The sequence below is a fragment of the Macrotis lagotis genome, chromosome 8 (genome assembly GCF_037893015.1).
Source record: "Macrotis lagotis isolate mMagLag1 chromosome 8, bilby.v1.9.chrom.fasta, whole genome shotgun sequence".
NCBI lineage: Eukaryota > Metazoa > Chordata > Mammalia > Peramelemorphia > Peramelidae > Macrotis > Macrotis lagotis.
Genome location: NC_133665.1, coordinates 143096175 through 143118217, shown reverse-complemented (window position 1 = coordinate 143118217; position 22043 = coordinate 143096175). Strand labels below are relative to the sequence as shown.

General features: G+C 43.2%; 1 protein-coding gene and 1 pseudogene across 1 annotated transcript; both read right to left on the bottom strand.

The window, feature by feature from the left end:
• Nucleotides 1-1292: 1292 nt before the first annotated feature.
• Nucleotides 1293-21690, bottom strand: SEC13 (SEC13 homolog, nuclear pore and COPII coat complex component). The gene is made up of 9 exons (XM_074198589.1): nucleotides 21407-21690; nucleotides 17354-17398; nucleotides 15760-15875; nucleotides 14463-14614; nucleotides 14037-14170; nucleotides 12940-13073; nucleotides 12096-12219; nucleotides 10423-10569; nucleotides 1293-4999 (listed from the first exon to the last, which is right to left on the bottom strand). The coding sequence occupies exons 1-9, from the start codon at nucleotides 21581-21583 to the stop codon at nucleotides 4889-4891; spliced, it is 1140 nt and encodes a 379-aa protein (XP_074054690.1). The 5' UTR covers nucleotides 21584-21690; the 3' UTR covers nucleotides 1293-4888.
• Nucleotides 10576-12089, bottom strand: LOC141496251 (small ribosomal subunit protein uS17-like; annotated as a pseudogene).
• Nucleotides 21691-22043: the final 353 nt, after the last annotated feature.

Here is a 22043-nt window from a genome sequence, read left to right as displayed (position 1 = left end):
GCTTCTTGAATTCAGAACTTCTCCAGATTCTTGCCCTCAAATTAAGAGATGACCTTGGCAGTCAGCCATGAATCACACCACCCTTGTGATGCCAGACCAATGCCCTCCATAACTGACCAGGAGCCAGGCAAGGTGGGATTCTGGACAGGGAGAGCACAACCTCCTCTTGGGTCCTTTTCAAATCTTAATATTCCATAACTCCATTCAAGGATACTGAAAAACATACATTGGGTTTAAAGGGGTTGCAGAATGTGGCAGACGGACGACACACATGCTAGATTTAGAGACAGAGGACTCAAGTTCAAATCTCACCTCTGCTACCTGTGTGAACTGGGGAAAATCACTCAATTTCCCTGGGCCTCAGTTTTCTTCCCTGTTAAATATGGCATTTGGACTAGATGATTTACATGAGCAGCTGGGGACCACCATAGTGCCAGTCCTGGAATCAGGAAGACTCATCTTCATGAGTTCAAATCTAGCCTCAGACCCTCACTAGCTGTGTAACCCTGGGTAAGTCACTTCACCCTGTTTGCCTCAGTTTCCTCATCTGTAAAATGGGATGGAGAAGGAAAAGGCAGAAGGGAACACCAGTGATTTCTCCAAGAAAATTGCAAATGGAGTCATAGAGAGTCAATGACTGATAAACATCAACTAAAAGGACCCCCCCCTCCCCGCCCCAGTCCAAGAGCTTATATGCCACTGAATAAGCAAATGAAAGAGGCCCAAGGCCTAACCCCTTAGTAGTATGAGTGCTTTCCTCACAAAGCGAGTTAGGAGATGCCCACATGGAAATCCCAACAATCCTAACAAACGAATGGAATGATGATATTCTTGCAAGACTGGAGTCACTAGTGGCTGGTTACTCCTGCATGAGTAATTTCTGGGCCAGATGTTTGAGTAGTCAGACCACTGACTTGTTAGAACAAAAGAGGTTGCTTTGAGTGGTCAGAGTTTGAGTTCTCTGACTTTGGACTTTTTTTAAATTTTATTTATTGAAGGCAATGGGTGTGTCACCTTGGGCAAATCACTTAAGTGTCTGAGGTTGGATTTGAACTCAAGTCCTCCTGATTCCAGGGTTGGTACTCTGTCCACTGTGCCATTGGGCCTTGGTTTTTTTCATTTGCAAAAGAAGAGGTGACTCCCCGGGTCCTTTTCAGCTGCAAGATTCCAAGTCATCTGATTCCAAAGTCAGGGGTCTTTTGAAAGGACATGATGTTTCAGAGTGCTCAGAAATCCACCAAAAAAGGGAGTCCCCCAATAATCTGAAGGCATTTCTCAAAATGAATAAATGGATTTGTTTATTCAATAAAGTCAGAAAGGATCTTAGAAGCCACCTGGTCCTCTCTACATTTCCAACAAGTGTCAAAGTCTCCTTAGGGCAAAAAGAGATTTCTTCTTCTTGGCCCCTTGACCCTCCTACAGATCCTTCCCTGTTTTCACTGTTCCTGGGGTGGATCTTCTCCTTTTTCTAGGTCCCCCTAGAGCCCTGGGCCCCTGAAGTGGGTTCCTTTTCCTGTCCTGCATTTAATCCCCAAAACCAGAGGGAATAAAGCCTGACTTCCAAGCAGATTTTGAGTTAGAAATGGATTGTAGAGGCCATCTAGTCCAATGCCTTAATTTAATACAAGAGGAAACTGAGATCCAAGGAAAACAATATGAATTGCCCAGTAAGTGGCAAGGCAGGATTCAAAATCAGGCCCTCTGATTCCAGAGCAATGGCTTTCCCAGTGACTTGATACCACTGACTTCTGGTATACATTGTTTTCTGGGGGGGAGGTGGGGGTGGAGTAAAGGATGGAGCAGGTAAGAGTGGCTTCCTGAGATTCTCCCAAGTCCAAACCCGAGAAACAGTTTGTTTTGAAATAGAGCAAGGAGGCAGCTGCCTAATATGTACTGAGTGGGAACAAATCATTCCACTTTTACTCTCTGGCTGCTATTATTAATTTTGGTTCATTTTGGGGTTTTTTGAAGCAATGGGGTTAAATGACTTGCCCAAGGTCACACATCTAATAAGTGTCAAGTGTCAAGGCTGGATTTAAACTTAGCTCCTGCTGACTCCAGGGCTGGTTCTCTATCCTCTGCACCACCTAACTGTCCCTCTGGCTATTCTTTAAGATGAAGGTTCTTAAGAGTTTGTGAACTAAAAGCTTTTGACAATTAGTTGTATTTCAACCTAAACTGTAAGCCTATAAATTATATTGGATTGCTTACCTCAGGGAGGGGGGGAGAAGAAAGGAAAGAGGAAGGAGGAATAGAATTTGGAACTCAAAACTATGAAGTTTAGAAATTGTTTTAACATACATTGAAAAAACTGCACTGTGCTGAGAAGGGGTCCATGGGGTTCACCCAAGGGTATACATAGGCCCAAGGAGTCCATGCCACCAGAAATGCCAAGCCCTGCTCTTAAACTATTAAAGGCAAGTCAGATACTGATCTGCCTGGGAAGAGGGCATTTCCTCAGATGGGCATTCCCTATATTGACCAGAAACCCAGTCAGATCCAAAGATGGATGTCATTCTGTCTTATCTGAAAACTGACCCTGTACTGGTCAATTGATTACTGTTTCCTTATTTCTTTGATTGAATATGGACATGGGAGAAGTGGGACACCTTTTTCTGATTTCAGGGAATCTCCCTCCCATCTCAGAAAGCCACTGATCTTTAATCTAATTAGGAATTGGATTATCTAATCTTGTTTTCTGACTTATATCCTGTTGTTTTCTAGGTAATTGCCATGCATTGCTTAATAAATCAATATGCTTGGGAGCTTGAACTTGTTTTCTCAGTATTTCAGATTTCATCTGTCACCTAACTTATGGGAGGATTTCAAATTGGTTCACTTCACTCTGTACTACATACTGGAACATATAAAATACTTCAAAGGATCCATAAATTAATTGGTATGTGGGGCTGCCACCTCCAACTGATAGGGACTCCTGAGGGGAGGAAAGTTGGTTCCTCTAAGGCTGCTAGTCTTGGAGGCATGATTCTAGAGAAATGAGGATAATTTAGCATCAGAAACTAGAGGACTTGAATGGACAAGGAGCTGGGAAGCAAATGAACCCCTGGAGCCAGTGAATTCTCTCCTTTGGCTGTTTCAGTCACCAAAATTCCAATGGAGGGTGTAGTACAGGGGACCATGAGAACACACTCCATCTGGGCCATATCTGGACCTTCATGACTGCTCCTTCCCTCCAGTAGAAAGTGATGCTTTGGCCACATGGCTGGCAGAAGTGCCAACTTAAAGCTGGGAGATACAGAATGGGACAGGTGAGGTTGGCTCCCTCCAACACTTAAATACAATGTTAAAACCATATAGGAGGGGCAGCTAGGTGGCGTAGTGGATAAAGCACCGGCCCTGGAGTCAGGAGTACCTGGGTTCAAATCCGGTCTCAGACACTTAATAATTACCTAGCTGTGTGGCCTTGGGCAAGCCACTTAACCCCGTTTGCCTTACAAAAAAAAACCTAAAAAAAAAAAACCATATAGGAAGCATCTATGTAGTAGTAGAAAGAGACCTGACTTAGAGTCAGAAGTACTGGGGTCTGTCTCCTTCAGTTATTAGCCATGTGACCAAGTCACTAAATCTGAATTTCCTTATCTGTAAAATGGAGACAGTATTTGCAAAGGATCATCAATGGAATTTAAGCTGGATCTATAACACACTTAATAACTTTAAAGCATCTCTGTGGTTTGATGGCTAGATTGTGAAACTGCTCACAGCCAAGAACATATTTTCTCCCCCCTCCCCCATTCCTCTGAGCATGGAGTATAGGACTGGCTCTTTCCACACTTGGTTAGTTTGTGACTTTTGACTGACTCAGGTACGGCAAAGTGGAGTCATCCTGGCAGGCCCTATGCTTTGGGGGTAGGTGATGGGAACAGAGGGGATGGTGCTTGGAGTAGAGGGAGGACAATAGATGAAATGTTTGCAAAGAGCCCAGAACCAGGGATCTGTCCCTGTCTTCTCTTGGGATCAAGACATTAGGGGCAGTGTAGTCCATGGGACAGAGCATGGGATTTGAGAGCATGGGCAAGATCTGGGTTTGAATCCTCATGTTTTCACTTACTGTGAGACCTCAGGATCTTTTAAAAAAAAATTTATTTAAGGCAATGGAGTTTGAGTGACTTGCTACTCAGGTGCCATCCTGGGGAGAATTGATCAAATGAGAACTTGAAATTCTGTAGCTTATAATTTCTAAATTAAAGAGAAACAAAAGTGATTTCATAAGTGAGTGAATCACACAGCTAGGTAATTATTAAGTGTCTGAGGCCAGATTTGACTCCAGGTCCTCCTGACACCAGGGCCAGTGCTTTATCCACTGCACCACCTAGTTGCCCCCTCAAGATCTTCCTGAGCTACTTTCCTCACCTCTAAAAATGCAAAGAGGAATCCTTATCTCAGGGTCTACAGGACCAAAAAAGATGATGGGTGTGAAAGTCCTTTGTAAAATCTAAATTGTTAACCAAAATAAGAGAATTATTATTGACTTTATTCAATTATTTTGAAAACAATCCTACCCCCAACACAAACTCCAAATTCTATGGGTACACAAAAGTAGCTGATAAAAAAAATATTTTAAAATTAACAACTTTGAAGACCATTTGAAATAATTTTTCTTAAACTATAAGCGCTCTGAACCAGTCAAGTTAACTTAGAAACCATATCAAATCATTTTAAGGCAGATGATCAATACTGTGGTTGCATCTATTTGTAGTAACACGTGATCTTTTTGAATTCAGAATCATCTCATTTCCTTTCCCAGTTTGGGAAAAACCTGTTCATCAGCTGACCCATGATTTAGCAGTCCCAGAGGTCACGGTAGCTGTCCTCTGGCTCCATGGCTGGTTGATTCCTCGGTGTGTCTGCCCTGCTGGCACTGCCATGGTCACTGCTCATTCTGTTGGCCCTCTGTGATTGAAGACACCGAACCTTGGCCTTTATTGACATCACTGATACACATCCACTGTCCATCAACAGATTCCTTCCACAGAGTAACCTAAAAGTAAAAGGATTCATTATCATAAGATAAAAGGTTAAAAAAAAATTTTTTTAAAGTGTATTTGACTCAGCAGAACAAAATGCAGCCCTGGTGTCAGGAGTACCAGAATTCAAATCTGGCCTCAGACACTCAATAATTACCTAGCTGTGTGGCCTTGGGCAAGCCACTTAACCCTATTGCCTTGTGAGAAAAAAAAAACCCTAAAAAAAAGGAGAGACCATGGGGGATCGGGGGACTGACGTTGAGTGAGGTATAAACAGGAAGCCATGTGTTCCACAAACATGTTACAGAAGATGCCATATGAGAGGGGGAGGAATTGGACCCTGCCCCCCCAACTGAAGTGTTTCAGATGGATAAAGAGAGGCAGGTAATGTATAAAGAAGTCGTCTCTGTCATGATGATGGCAAGGTTCTCTAAAAGTTCCTCCTGCTTACAAGATGACACCGTGCCACCTGAACCATACCAAAGCCGCCTCAGTGAAACAGTAAAATGAAAGATATTGGTTTAACTATCCACAATAGAAAAAACAAAAGCATATTTGCTTAGATTATATAAATATAAAATATATAAATAAGTTTATAAAGTGCTTTGATAAAAACTACTAGGTGACATGATGGCTAGTGTCAGAATCACGATGCCCTGGGTTCAAAACCAGCCTCAGACACCCCACTGTGTGATCCTGAACAAGGCACTATATGTGCCAGCTATAAAATGGAGATCAAAGTAGCAACCCCTACTCCCAGCCCCACTCCCTGCCTGTTGTGAATATCAATTGAGAAAGTATTTGTAAAGTGTTTTGCAATGGAACCTGCCACCTGCCATCCTCAGGTACGATGGTTAATCCCAACTCTTCCCTTCCCCATTTTATACTTCATTTCATTTGGCTCTTACATTTCCTCCTGAGGCAGCCAGTAGCGACCCCCCTAACAGGAGGATAGAGACACTCTCCCATCTAAACTCTTTACCTCAGGCATTGAGCATGTGAAGGAGCACAGTGTGGTGGGGAGAGTTCCCTCAGTCAGGAAGCCCCCTGGCTGTAGGAGCACAGGTAGGTCATGTGATCTCCCTATCACATGGAGTCTCCTGATGTTGAGGATAAATACCAGGCCTGGTTCAACCCCTCTGTTCTCGTTCCCACATCCACACTATTCATCTTAGATCAGGATTACAGGGATAGGCTGGATTTGGAAAATGATACAGGACTCCCTGACAAACAGCTCACCATTGCAAAAGCCCGTTTCTTTTCTTTCTTTTTTTTTTTTGAGTTTTGCAAGGCAGTGAGATTAAGTGACTTGCCCAAGGTCACATAGCTAAGTAAGTATTGCCTGAGGTCACATTTGAACTCAGGTCCTCCTGACTCCAGGGCTGGTGCTGTATCCACTGCACCACCTACTTGCCCACAAGCCCATTTCTTCAAAACAATGCCCCTTTGGCAACACTCTTCATCTATAAATTGTGGCACATCAAAGCAAAGAAAGGCCCCAAGGCCCAACTAGTCTGACCCACCATTCCACAGCATCCCTGACTAGCAGTCTTAATGTCATGACTTCAGAATAACTGAAATTACAGATAAAATCAGCGGCAAAGGTGAGTTACAGTGAATGTGAGTCTGAGGAGGTGAACACAACCACCATACTGAAAAATCAATGGCTCTCTGTCACCTGGAATTGGTCAAGACTCAAGGAATGCCCCTGGCTCCAGCTGGTTTAACTGTGGAGGCTTTTGCATAGAATAGCAAAGTATGAACTTGGGGTCTGTGATCCATTTGGTAGAGGAAGTAAAGAAATGATGACACTTGGGATCTTTCAAAACAAACTTAATTTATTCTCAGAGAAATGAAATCTAAGGTTTCAGTTCCTTTTTCTACTTAGTGGAAGGGAAATTCTCTAGAGCAGCAACGTCAACTCAAAGACAAACTGGGGCCAGAGAAGAATCTCTGTGGGTTGCAGATTGAGTTAGAAAAGCATCCATTAAACAACTTCTCTGGGACTGAAAAGATTCAATTTCTACTTTTTTCATGAAGTTTTTCTGACCAATTCCAACTTCAATGATCTTTCCCTGTAATGAATTCATAGCATGTAAGCATGTATTTTCTGGATCACTTTCCTGGGGGGATTTTGTTTAGTTCTTCATAGACTGGGGTGATTTGCAGCTATGAGAGGGATCAGCAGGCAAATAAAAGGGACTAAAAAAAGATGACCATTGGAATAATTTATTTAGCATACTAGAGAGTGCTTTGTGATATCTCTTGGGCATAGAATACAAGGCTCAGAAGAGACCTTTACTGCCATCAAGTCCATGAGTTCTTAACCTTTCTTATGTCATGACCTCTTTGTCAGAATGTTTTCAAATTCAAAAAATACAAAGAAACCAACTATATTGAAACAGTTATCCAAATATGGAAAAAAAAAGATTATGGACCCTTTGATGCAACCAATCTGTTCCCACTCCCAAATAAATTAAGGTTCTGTTATATTGTTGCAGAACTCATTATTTAACTTTTTACATCTCTATGTCTTATTTCACTCCAAAAGAGAATTTCGCCCCTAAATTCATACCTCTCTCATTTCAGACCCTGCCATCATTCTGGTTCCCCAGGCCCACAAGTGCTCAGCTCCTCTGCCCTTCCCTAGTGATGGCAAGTGCACCCATTTCCAATCTGTTGCCTAGTTCTGCCGACTTTACTAATTCAGGCCCTTAGCACTTCTCCCGGATTATTGCTAGAGCCTCTGTTTTGTCTCTCTTGCCACAAGTTCCTGTCCTCTCCAATCTATCCTCCACAGTTGTCAACTTGAAATTCCTAAAGCACCGGTCTGAATATGTCATCCCTGAAGCTCCCTCTAGGACAGGAGATGAAAGTCTTCTGTGGGGCATTTAAGACCCTCCGACATTTGGCTCCAGCTGGGCTGATCACCTGCTGCTGCTGCTTTCCTCCCTGGCACCTTCTGAGGTCCCTTGCTCCCTTTAAGGCTCAGTTCAAGTGGCACCCCCTCTTGGAAGTCTTCTTGCTTCCTCTATTTGTGGTTTTACTCACCTGGGTGAGTGTGACTTCTCACCCCCCCTCCCGTCAGCTTTTTGTCTGTCTCCCTAGCTCAAAATTCTGAAGGGAAGGAGGCAGAACCAAGAAAATAATGTTTCACATTAGAATCTTTCTGAAACCTAGAGTCTTTTGGCCTTCCTCCTTAGAAATCCCGTTCTTGTGAATAAACATTCGAATGACTCCATGAAGTGACCTGCTCTCCACAGACAAAGGTTTGTCCATCTCTAGCTCTAAGTCTTGGTTTTTCCTCAGACCAAACCAATCTATACCAGGTGGAAAGATGGATGGACCGGAGCCAGGAAGGCCCTTAAGGAGGTAACAGCAACTGGTACTTGGTGCTGTCTTGACTGGAACAGAACCAGTGAGAAGTGGCAACCACCAAGAAAGAAGAGAGGGAACCTCTGGCACCAACCAGGTCTGACCATAAGCAGGACCAGCCACTGAAGCAAACAAGGAGAAGGAGCCTGGGATCCTGAGGAACCGGGCTGCCCAGGAAGGAGTGGAGAACTATGTGACTGCCAGGAAACAAGAACCACCAGTGAGCCCCTCCCCATTCTTTATGGAGCTTACAGTTTGATGGGGAGCTGGAGAGGGACCAGAGGGGAGCAGGGGATCAGGCCATGGGCCAAGGACGAGGAGAGGCTGGTTTAAGAGCCGGACCAAGTGTGAAGCAAGAGGAGAGCCAGGGAGCAGGGGTGGTCAGCAGCGACAAATGCTATAAATCTAAGAAGGCAAGATTTTAAATAACAAGATCACTTGGTTTTTAAGATTGAAGTTCCCATACTTTTTGTAATGGCTGGTTTTTGTGCCAGCCATCACCCTGCTTCTGAGACTGAAGACCTATTTCTCCCTCAAAGGGCACCCCAATTTTTCTGGCCTGCAGAAATCTCAAGCCACTTTGACTGAGGGAGGCCAACCAGTAGCATACCTGTTGGCACCACATCATAGCACATCCTGTGTTCATCTCTAATTGCTTCATCTATGTATGACTTGAATCCCAGATTAGATCCAGAGCTTGATAAGCAGGAAGCATGTTCTATATTGTATATATAATAATGCTTCTGTGCCTTCCCCCTGCCTCCCACCTCAGGTACAAAGGATGTTCTCAATTAAGACTTTTATAAATTACACACAGCTAGGCAATTATTAAGTGTCTGAGATCACATTTGAACTCAGGTCTTCCTGTCTCTGGGGCACACTTAGCTGCCCCATATTTTAAAAATTATAAAAAACTGGGGCAGCTAGGTGGCATAGTGGATAAAACACTGACCTTGGAGTCAGGAGTACCTGGGTTCAAATCTGGTCTCAGACACTTAATAATTACTTAGCTGTGTGGCCTTGGGCAAGCCACTTAACCCCATTTGCCTTGCAAAAACCTAAAAATAAAAAAAAAATTATAAAAAAACTTATTTAAAAAAAATCCTTCTCCTCCCCACACCCCTGCCAGTTTTTCCTCCTTTCTCCCTACAAGTTGAAACATCACTGTCTTGTTTCAGACAAACACAGGTCATGTGTATCTGCAGCCTGACTCTAGACAAAATAAGAAAGCCAAATCTGGATGGTAGCAGGCCAATGCTACCCTCTAGTGGTCAAAATACATTTAGTCTTGGAGGGGGGAGACATCTATTTCCATTTAGGTTTCTGTCTGTTCAAAATCTTTTTTGAACACACACATCAAGATAACAAATGGAAATAGTTGATGTGGGTGGCGCTATAGGGAAGCAGGCCACTAAACACATTATTGATGTGTTTTGGTCTAATTCTTGAAAATAATTCAGGATAATGCAAGAAAGTCTCAACTATTTAGACCACATGAGCTTGAGATCCCACTGCTGTGCATATTCTTCAAAGTCAAAGACAGAAAGGCCTTCTTTATACCCAAATATTCACCGTAGTTTTTTTTTTGTAGTAGGAAAGAAATTGGAACAAAAATGGACACTCACTACATGACTGAGCTGGATATTATTATACCACAAAAAAGGGGGAAAAATGCAGAATTTAGAGAAACATGAATGAACTGAGAAAGAATGAAATAAGCAGAGAAGGATGAATATACCATAGCGACAATGCTCAAAGGAAACCAAACTTTGGTTAGTTGTAAAGTCCAATTTTAGGCCTGAAGAAATCCACTTGTCCCTTCCATGTGGGCTGGGGGTGGGCAGGAGAGGATGCTGGGGGCAGAATACTACATATATAATCTATCTCATGACATTGGATTTTGCTTAACTGTTTTTCTGAGTCACACAATGTGAATGTGTAGGAGCATTAAATGACTGATATAAAAACAAAAGGCAATAATAGCTTTTTTCAAAAAAGAATCTTGATGTCTCCCTATCCCCCAACTGTGAGGCTTCAATTTCAAACCAAAGAGAACACTTACTTTGTTGTCTCCTCCTGAAACAGCCAGGATGTTGGCTGTGATAGACCAGCTCACATGCCACACAACGTCATTGAACTTGTGCAGTAATCTGGGAGACCATGTGTTTCCAGAAGCATCATCGCAGGTCCAGATGAACACTCGACCATCCTAGAAAAAAGTGCAGTCAACCATGGTTCTCTTGGGGCTTGGTGGATGGAGAACCTTAGGAGGCTTGTCCTTTTCTCTTGCCCCCTCCCCTCACACTTTTCTTAGGAACTTAAATTTAAAATGCAATCTTTTGTGCCCACACCCAAAATCAGTTTCACATAATGAAAATGGCTGAGTTTTCATGCTCAGTCCACTTCTCTTTTTTTTTGGGGGGGGGGGGAAGGATGCCTTTATTAGCAGAGCAGTTGGCCAAGCCACAGTGGACACTCCAGCACCAGCCCCTGCCCCCGGTGACCAGGGGCTCAGAACTTCTGGAACTGCTTCTTGGTCCCGGCTGCCTTGGTGACCTTCAGCACGTTGAACCTCACCATCTTGCTGAGGGGCCTGCACTCACCCAATGTCACGATGTCTCCAATCTGGACATCTCAGAAACAGGGAGACAGGTGCACAGATATGTTCTTGTGGCGCTTCTCAAACCGGTTGTATTTTTGGATGTAATGCAGGTAGTCTCTGTGGATGACGATGGTCCTCTGCATCTTCATCTTGGTCACCACACCTGACAAGATTCTGCCTTGGATGGAGACATTGCCAGTGAAGGGGCACTTTTTGTCGATGTAGGTACCCTTGATGGCCTCCTTGGGGGTCTTGAAACCCAACCCGATATTCTTGTAGTATCTGGGCAGCTTCTCTTTGGCCGTGTCCCCGAGCAGCACCTGCTTCTTGTTCTGGAAGATGGTCGGCTACTTCTGGTAGGCGCGCTCTGTCTGGATGTCCGCCATGGCGCCGCTGCGCTCGCTGCTTGCTCCTCTTCTCTCGGAGGAACCGAGGGAAAGAGCCGGTCCACTTCTCTTAAAGCATCAAGTGGCTGCCACCAAATTAGACTTCTTCCTTCAGATGGGGCTGACAGAGCTTACTTTCTCAGACTACCCTATTTTTTGCCTTTGCTCCAACTGACTGAACTTTCCTTGGTCTGTTCTGTTAACTCTAAAGTTTGTATTAGACCAAAGATTTAGACAAATCTACTCTCCCATATCTGCTAAGCCCTTCTTATCTTTTTGATAATTTATAAGAATTTCCCCAGGTGATTGAATATAATTGTCTAGATCAACAAGCATACTATGTGCAGACACCAAGGATACAAAGACAAAACGGAGACCTGTATTTCATTTTAACCTGAGGACAAGAAGGAAAGGACACAAAAAAGAACCATATTTATTCTCTGCTCTAGAGAATGTGTCTTGTGTCTTGAGTGGTAATGACTAGTCAACCATTTCTCTCATAGGAAGATTAACCACCATTGAGGACCCTGCCATTTTCCCTGTTTGTGTCACTCTGCTGTTGCTGGGGGTCTTTTCTCCCAGCAGACCTTTTTCTGTTTGCCTTCCAAAGCTTGGCAACCATTCCTGTCTCTGGCTCACTGGATTCTCAAAAATGTGTCTCATAACAGATGGGACTCACAAAGTATGAGGCCACACCTTTGTCATCTGTTACCTCAAAGATGAATCACATGGCTACCCAGGGCTCACCTGAGAGCAACTGGCAATGGTGCTTGTTGGGAGGCCAATTGAAGGAGCCCAGGCAACATCTCGGACCCAGTCACTGTGAGCTTCCAGTTTCTGATCCTCCTTCCACTGACCATCCTCCTCCTCCCTAAAGAGTAGACAAGAGAGTGAGGAAAGTGGTTCATAGCCTGTGGGTTGCTTGAAAGGTTTCCTTTTTTTTCTAAATGAACAATGAGATTTCTCAGTTCTAGGCTGTTTGGATAATGAGAATTTTCCTCAAACTGATACACCTACTTGGGGGATGGTAAGTTCTTTATTCTTTTGGGCTTTAAGGTGGCACAGAAGATAAGAACACTGGATCCAGGTATAAGGGAGACATGGGTACAAATCCTGCCTTCAATACCTAATGACTGTGTTTAATGCTGGGTAAGTCATTTGACCTGTCTCAGTTGTCATCTGTAAAATGGGGATAAGGATATTTACCTTATAGGGTGGCTGTTGAGGATCAAATGAGCTAATATGTGTGTGTGTGTGTGTGTGTGTGTGTGTGTATATATATGTAGCACTTCGCCATCTTTAAAGAATTATACAGATTCTATTATTATTATCATTTTGATTTTCTCCTCTTGGTCTGTTGAAGTCTACTTAATGTGATTAACTGTATCCTGTAAAAAGACTGCCCCCAAGGATAGTTCACTTGCCCCTATGTATCCTGAAGGTAGGATTCAAGCTAAACAAAAATGCGATCATTATTACCAAATAGTTAAGATTATAAAGAGAGATTAGTTATTCAGAGACATAATGAAGAGGCAAAGGAATCAGCCTTGTTCAGACCAAAGACCCTAAGTCTCCCAGAGGGCCCACCTACTTCCATAGCTTGACCAAGTTGTCGCAGCCACCTGAGGCAAACTTCTTGATGTAGTTTGGCTTCTGTCCAGACGGCTGGTCTACCAGGCTCCCAGGTATGACTGCAGGAGCCCAGCTCACGGCATTGCAGCCAATCTGAACAGAGGGGAAAGCCAATTAACAGGTTATGTTCACTTGCAAGGAAAGAGTGCCTACTCTGTGAGGAAGGTGTGGGGCACAGGCTTTCCTTAAATCCCAGAAGGTAATCCAACACAATCTATGTTAATGAGTATTTATTGTCTATAAAGTGCAAGGAGTGTGGAGGGTGCAGCAGGTCTAAAGACAAAAGTAAAAACAGTCCCTATCCCTGTGTAGTTTATATACTATACACAGACAGATCAAGAGCCCTGACTGGTAGAGGAAAGCGAGAGTACACACAACTAGGGGGTCAGGAAAGGCCTCCCATAGGGGATGGCCCCTGAGTTAAGCTAGAGACTCTAATGGGGGTGGACAGGGAGTCAAAGCATAGAGAAAAATGATCCTGGGCAGCTAGGTGGCACAGTAGATAGAACACTGGCCCTGGAGTCAAGAGGACCTGGATTCAAATCTGACCTAACTGAATCCTGTAAAATTACCAAGCTATGTAAACTTGGACAAGTCACTTAATCCTACTGCCTTAAAAAAAAAAAGTTTGGCACAGAGATTTCCAGCCTATGGCACCACTTCAAAGATGTCCTATGAAGGAATAGCTACTGCCAAATCCCCTCTCTTGCCACTTATGAGTCTATGAGAGTAGTATGTGTTCATTAACCCTCACAACCCAGGCAAGTGAGCAAAATATGCCTCTGTAATGGGCACCATGCCCTTCTACCTTCTCCAGCATGCAAGAATGATACATTTTTATCAAATTGGCACCTGACACCCTCAGCTCCTGGATAAACTTAGTGTGGAAAAATGAAATCTCTTTCCATTGAGTACAGGGCTGACCTGGGGCTAAGTTAATCATTTCTCTTGACCTTGGACTGCCCCCCCCCCCTTACTCTGGAGGGGGTCTATAACAAACTGCAAACTGCTTGTAACTGTCTCTAATAAAACCACAGCCCAAATGACAGGACTTACAGTGTGGGCATTGTTGATTTTCTTCACTTCCCACTGCCCCTCGCCGCTGTAGCTTAGCAGGGAGATGGCCCCGTCGGAGCTGCCACAGGCAAGAAGGAGCCCATAGTCGTGGGGGGCCCAGCACACTGAGTTCACTGTTGGAAAAACAGCATCAGTGAGGAATGAAGAGTGTCCCATGAAGGAGAGAGAAGCAGTTCACTGCAGGCACTAGGGTAGCTGAGGAATGGGATGTTCTTTTGGCAATGGGACAGACTAGAGAGAAGGCAATCAAATGCCAGCTACAGGGAGTTGTGTGAGTAAGAAGAAAGAAAATCAAGATGAGGGGTTGGAGAAACTGTTCCAGATGTATGAAGTTCACATGATTACAGATTTTCTTTTAAATTACATATTTCTTGGTGAGTCCTTTTCCATTAGACCATGTCATACCTGAAGAGTCATGTCCTGTGTACTCATAAGTTTTTTCCCATGTGCCATTTTCTTCTTTCCAGATAATGACTTTCCGATCATAGGAGCAGGAGGCCAGGATGTTTCCATACATAGGATGAGCCCAGGCCACTTGCCACACAGGGCCTTCATGACTATATGAAAAACAAAGATTTAGAACTGCTTGAGAATTTGTCACAGAGAATTTTGGATTCACAGATTTGAAAATAACTTCCAGTCATCTTTAGTATAAGAGAAAGACAGCGGATGAAGATAGCAGCTTTAAAGCTGAAAAGGACCTAAGGGAGGTTGTCTATCTAGTCTAACCCCTCAATTTTACTGATGAGGAAACTGAAGTTCAATGAGGTCTTTAAAAAGCTGGGCTCTGAATCTAGGTACTGTCATTCTTTCCATTGTACCACACAGGAATCCTACCTCTATCATTTGTTACCTCTTCAACCCTAGGGAAGCGCTTCTGCTCTCAGATTTAGTTTCCTAACCTGTAAAATGGGGGGTGAAATAGGAGTGGATTAGAGATTTTAAAGGTCTATTCTAGAATTCTAATATTGACAGAGGTAATGGCTAAGGAAAAAATTGTTCACGAAATGATAAAAACAATGACTTTCTCAAAATGATAGAATTACAGTATTTCAGAATAAGAAGGAACCCTAGAGTTAATCTTTTTTTTTCTTTTTTTGGCAAGGCAATGGGGTTAAAGTGGCTTGCCCAAGACACACAGCTAGATAATTATTGAGTGTCTGAGGCCAGATTTGAACTCAGGTACTCCTGACTCCAGGGCTGGTGCTCTATCTACTGCACTACCTCTTGCCCATAGTTTCTGACCTATGGATTCAGATATGAATCTTCTTTGTTCTTAGTGCCAAAAAAACCGAGTTTTTCAAATATATGCAGATGCTGTTATATTAAAATGTGAACTCATTAATTTTAAAGTATTATCAAATTAATAGGAAAGGGTTTAGCTTAGATGACATTTAAAGTTTAAGATCTAAAGCTGATGGGTCTGCTTAAAAGAGGCTAGAAACTACTGATCAAGTTTATTTCTTTAATTTACATTTGAGGATACAGAAATCCAAAGATATACTGACTTGCTCATGATCTCACACAGGTAGTAAGGGGTAGAGCTGAGACTAAAATCCTGATCTTAAACCGCTGAAGGGGGGAGGAAGAGTATTCTTGGTTTCCTGATTGCTATTTCATTTTCCAGTCTATTGCATAAGATCAGATCAGCAAAATCTTTTCTTCTCTTAGAATTTTCCTCTTCAGAATTGGACATACTCACCCCCTCAGATCAGCAATGAGAATCTGACCCCCATTCCGTACATCAAAGATTTTGACAGATCTATCTGATGAGCAGGTGGCCAATCGGGTACCATAATAGTCCATCTGAGCATCATGCTGTATATGGAATAGAGAAATCAGATTTGTAGACTCTGAGGGCTCACATCCATTATTACTTGCTCAAGCCTGTTCAGTCCCAGAGAAATTTGTTTTTTTTAATATATTTAAGGAGATGGGGTATTAAGTGACTCGCCCAAGGTCATATAGTTAGGTAATTTTTAAGTGGATTTGAACTCAGGTCCTCCTGACTCTTGGGCTGGTGCTCCACCCACTGCTCCACCACTGCTTGAAGAAAGGAAGTCATACTTAATCAAGATTATAAATTGTGTTCCCCAATATAAAAATGTTCTTAAAGTTGTAAAATAAGCTAAAGACACAGGTAGTATTAAGTACTTAAAAGTACCTTTACCCCTGTCAGTTGAATACATAGTTGCATTTTCCCAGTGTGCATCATGACCTGCCCCCCCCCCCCCCCCCCAGCTCCTGGAGGACAGAATCTTAGTCACTTCTCCATGTCCGTTTACACACAGGACATGAATTCAAAATGCATAATAAAAGGGCAGGCTACAACTTTCTCTTATTTCTTCTTCCCATCATCTTAACCACTCAAATACCTCTGGTGTTCCTTTCCCACAAAATATTTCAGACATCTTTACCATATATACTGGCTTGTAGCACAGGGATTTTAAGCAACTCTCTGTGTCTTCTGCTTCCTGTAATAACTAGATTTATTAGACTAATTGAGCTTATTTATTTTATTCTACCATTCTACCCCAGTTGTTTACTTTCCTTTCTTATCAAAGCTGGACCTTAGGAGCTGCTAAACTATTCAAGAAGACTATCCTGGATTCTTCTTTAGGAGATCAAGGCCAAATCCCTTTTCCTTCTTTCAGGTTCTAGCCAAATCTGAATTTCTAAGATACTGGGCTGTACTTTCTTTTTCCTGACAACTGTTTCAAAATCTTTACAGACCTTGAATATATGGCATCACAAGTGAGCCAACAAAACAAGCTAGGATGTAAAACACTTTCAGCAGGAGATTTGGAAAAAAGAAAAACCAGCTGCCAGTGTGGCCCAATAGACAAACATTAGGAAAGTACCTCCTTAGAAGGTTTTGTTGATCTGGGATCTGTAAGTTTTCCTGTATTCAATATAACTGGTTTCCTCTGTAATTTTGCATATTTTAATAGATGCATTTAAAAGCATTATTTTGAGAAGGAGGTCCTGGGCTTCTTTACCAGAATTCTGCCAAAGGGAACTGGGACAGGAAAGGTGAATGGTCTCCTATTCTATGTTTGTAACTCCAAAGCCTTTCAAATAGTGGGAATATTTCTGAAGAGGACTTGTTCTCCTAAGAAAGGCTGGGTGTGGTGTTCTAATGATAAATACTGGAGTTTGGAAAATTCTCAAAAAACACTAAAAACGCCACTTTGATTTATAAATTAACACATCAAAATAGCATAATTAGAAATACTCTATTTCATAGAAATGACAGTTTCAGATTTATTTAAGTAATTGTTAAATGGAATACTCACAATCATGTCCTCATGGGAGGTATCCACGGTGTTAATGACTGACACCTAAAACCAAAGATTACATTAAATTAATGATGGCAATTATAAAGCATTCTCTTTAGGAATCTGATCCATTATTTCTAGCCAATGTCTTTTCAAATTTTTTTCAATATAAATTTCCACCATTATAATCTATGGTCACTTTCTATATCATTAGGAGCTCTGTAGCACTTTCTGTACAAACTGGCTTAGACATCCCTTACTCTCCAATCTTGGGACACAATACCCCTAGGGCTCCTAATTACATATCATTTCAGACTGAGTAAATGAGTAAAGTTCTCCATTTAAAATTGGAGTGCTAAGAGCCCAGAGCACCTCTTGATTATGAAGGCTACAAGATATAGGTCTACGATGCTACTGTCACAGCTTTCTGCCTTTGTACATTCCATTGATCATTCATTCAAGAAAGCCAGGAGGTACAGTGGATAGAGCACTGGCCTTGGAGTCAGGAAGACAGGAGTTTGAATCCAGTCTCAGACACTTGACACTGTGTGTGTGACCTTGGGCAAATCACTTAACTCTGCCTGCCTCACATCCAAGGCCAAATCCAGTTTTCCCCAATACATTTCTGGTCACCAGGACCTCAGATGGCTCTGGAGGAAAAATTGAGGCTGGTGTCTTAGCACAGCACCCCCTCACTCAAATCCAATTCATAGCATCACCTATTTGATGTAATGGTCTTCTTCAAGAATGAAGGACAAAAAAACCCGCAAACAAACCAAAAAAAACCCAACATTCAAGGCCCAATCTTTAGAGGAAGCCTTCTCTGGTCACCCTCCTCACAGGAAAAAAGGACCTTAGCCTCCTGTGAATTCTGAGGGCATTTTTTGATTCTTATAGGGCTTCTCTGACATCTTGCTTTATCTGAGCTACTGATGTGAGTTACTCCATAATTGTCAGCATTTTTCTCATTTGATAATTATTTTGTGTTTTACACTTGCCCATTATGCATGTTATGTCTCTTCCTTTCAAAAGAAGGTATACTCTAAGGGGGCAGTAATTTTTTTCCTTTTTATCCTTAGTTCAGAATGATGCCTGGTCCACGGCAAGTTTATTATTTAATATTTTATTTATTTTTCTAAATATATGCAATTGTAGTTTTCAGCAATCTTTTTTGAAAAACAAGATTCTGAGTTGCAAATTTTTCTCCCCTTGATGGAAAGCAATCTAATATAGGTTCTACATGTATAACCACACTAAACATAGATCCTTATTAATTATATTGTGAAGAATTAAATCAAAACATGAAAAAAAATTAGATAGGAAAAAATCCATAATACCTAACACAACTTTTAAAAATTGAAGATAGTAAACTTTGGTCTGCATTTAAATTCCAGTTCTTTCTCTAGATATGAATGGTATTTTCCATCACAAGGCTTTGAGAACTGTCTTTGATTACTGTGCTGCTGAGATGAACAAGTCCATCCTAGCTGATCATCACCTCATGTTACTGTTGTGTGCACAAGGTTCTTCTGGTTCTGTTCACCTCACTCAGCATCAGTTTATGCAAGTCCAGTCCTTCTTGATTTCTGATAGAACAAAAATGTTCTATCGCATTCATATAACACAATTTGTTCAGTCATTCCTCTACTGATGGGCATCCCCTCAATTTCCAATTCTTTGCCACCATGAAAAGAGCTACTATGAATATTTTTGTACAAGTGGGTTTTTTTAAAAACTCTTTTTATGAACTCTCTGGAATACAGTTGCTCTTGCTTGATCAAAGGGTATATGCACAGTCATACTGCACTTTGGGCATAGTTTCAAATTGCTCTCTAAAAAAGTGAATCAGTTCACCACTCTACCAATAATGCATTAGTGTCCCAGTTCCCCCCATAACCCCAACATTATCATCTTTTTTAGTCATTGGTCAATCTGATAGGTGTGAAGTGGTACCTCTGAGTTGTTTTAATTTGCATTTCTCTAACCAGTAATGATCTAGAGCATTTTTTCATATGACTATTGATAGTTTTAATTTCTTTATCTGAGAATTTCCTTTTCATATCCTTTGACCATTTATCAATTGGAAGAATGACTTGTATTTTTATAAATGACTCAGTTCTCTATATATTTTAGAAATGAGACCTTTGTAATCAAAATGATCTATTTTGCATTTTATAATCCTACAGCAAGTTCTTAATAAAAGCTTCCTAAATTGAATGGAATTCTCAATTAGCCTGCAAATTCTTTGTGGACAGGGTATAGTACTTTGTAACACCAAAGTGTTATTAATTATTATACACACACAAAATATATGTAAATATTATATAAAAATATAATATAGTAATTATTAGTAAAAATGAACTATCAATTCTCATTCCTAAAGCACTTAAGTATGGCCAGTATTAAAATTATATGAATAGAAAAGAGCAAAAGCATATATTTAGGTGTGATATGAATATTTCTTATAACTTCATCTTTGCAACTTTTTCTGTAAAAAGCCACTAGAAAAATATTATAAGATTTAGTCTTCTTTATTTTATTTGTGTGGTTTTTTTTAGGTTTTCTGTAAGGCAAATGGGGTTAAGTGGCTTGCCCAAGGCCACACAGCTAGGTAATTATTAAGTGTCTGAGACTGGATTTGAACCCAGGTACTCCTGACTCCAAGGCCGGTGCTTTATCCACTATGCCACCAAGCCGTCCCTTTGTCTTCTTTATTTTGGAAGAAGGCAAGGACTGGATACAGAGGTAGGGTATAAGCAAAGTCTATTAAAGCACCAAGAGGATGCACTTTGATACCAAATTTCAAAAAAGTCATAACTAGAAACTTATAAGAGATTAACTATGGAGCAAATAAAAAGAGAGATGTATTACACTATGAGCTGTCTTGGTTCTGGGCTTTCTCTTCTGGCTCTCCTCTATGCCTGGAAGGTTCTTCCTCCTCTAATCCAACTACTGACTTCCCTGGCTTCCTTTAAGTCCTAACAAAAATTTTACCTTCTCTCTGTTAATTATTTCTTACTTATCCCATAGGTGGCTTGCTGTTTGTTGGCTGTCTCCCCATTAGACTGTGAACTCTTATCTTTTGCCTCTTTTTGTATCCTCAGTACTTAGAGCATAGACTGAAAAGCCTCTCCAAATTTCTGTTGTTCTTATGACACTATCTATTCAACTTATCCTTCGCTACCCCTTCACTTTTTGCCTTTAATCCTTCCCATCATCAGGGTTATTTTCTAATGAGCCCTGTCTATTCATTCATTTTATGGTCAAAATGTTCAGCGTCAGCCCTGTATTTGACCTTCCAGGGAATAATCTGAATTAATTTCTCTAAGAATAAAAATGTAGAACTCAAAAGTTTGCAAAAAGGATTGAATGTTGAAAACTATCTTTGCATATAATTGGAAAAAAGAAAATAAAAGCTTTCGCAGTGTGTTATTAAGGTCAAACTGGGGAAGTTTAGAGTTTAAACCTAGCCCCTGTAGCCTAACTGAATGCAGACTACAAGGCCCAGAGGGGCACCAACTACGGAGGACGCGCTGAGGCTTGGCATCGCCACAGCACTTTGCCCGCATAGTCCGGACTTTGACAGACGCCGCGTGGCGGGGCTCCTCCTGGAGGAGCCGCCCTGGGCCATGAACTTGGGGCTGTGTGAAGAGAACCGGGGGCCGCCCCGCGCCCCCATCTCCATTCTAAGCGCTTCCTAAATGTCAGCGTGACGCGAGCTCGTGCTGGCACCGAGACTTGGGGCGCCGGAGAAGCGACACGTCCCGCGCCGTCTGGCACCTGGGGGCCGCGAGCCGCGCTGTCCCGCCCCTCCCCCCGGCTCACGCCGAGGACTCGCTCCGGGGGTCCTGGCCTTCCCCCCCCGGCGGCCGGCCCCACCAACGGGCAGGCGCGAGCCCCGGGGGCCCCTCGAACGCGAACCCCTCGAGCCGCACCGGAAGAAGCGGGGGGCCAGCGGCGGGCCCCAGCGGGGCAGAGGCGGCCCTCCGGGGCCGGGGGCCCCCGGGCCCGTCCCGGTCTCCTCCCCTCCCGGGGTCCGCGCTGGGCGCTCCCAGAGCACGGGGGTCTTACCATGGCGGCGGCGACGGCGGCGGCAGCGGCGGCGGCGGGTGCCGGGCTCGGACGTGGCAGCTCCTCCCGGCGGCGGCGCCCAGGACGGGTCACTTCCGGTGCCGCTGTCAGAACGCCCGGCAGCCACATCCGGTCTTGTGCACCGCGGGGACGTTTCCGGGGGGGAGACGGGGCCATGGCACAAAGGTTCCCAGGCGCCTTAGGGCCGCGCAGGCGCAGAAGCTTTGACACGTGCTGGGGCCTGGAGCGTTTTGATTGGTCCTTCAAGATCTGGAGGAATCAAATGCACCGGGCTGGCACCATCGGAATGGGAGCACCAGGCTGGCACCCTCCCCGATGAGGGCACCGGGATGGCACCCTCCGGATGGGAGCACTGGGCTGGAACCCTCCCCAACGAGGGCACCAGGCTGGCACTCTCCCTGACGAGGGCACCTGGCTGGCACCCTCTGGATGGGGCACCAGGCTGGCACCCTCCGGATGGGAGCACCGGGCTGGCACCCTCCGGGTAGGAGCACCAGGCTGCCCGTCCTGTGCCAGCGTCTCTCTCCATGCATCATCAATTTGAAAATACTCTAGCGACCTTGAAAATGTCTTTGCTGCTCTTTCTGGTCCCCTCTGAGGGTTTGCACCAGGCGAG

Excerpts from the sequence above, each read along its gene's own strand:
- SEC13 (XM_074198589.1), bottom strand. The coding sequence starts at position 21,583 with ATGGCCCCGTCTCCCCCCCGGAAACGTCCCCGCGGTGCACAAGACCGG. Across the intron at positions 17,399-21,406 it reads CCGCCGTCGCCGCCGCCATG|GTGTCAGTCATTAACACCGT; the intron begins GTAAGACCCCCG and ends CTTTGGTTTTAG. Across the intron at positions 5,000-10,422 it reads TTTCAGGAGGAGACAACAAA|GTTACTCTGTGGAAGGAATC; the intron begins GTAAGTGTTCTC and ends TTTTACTTTTAG.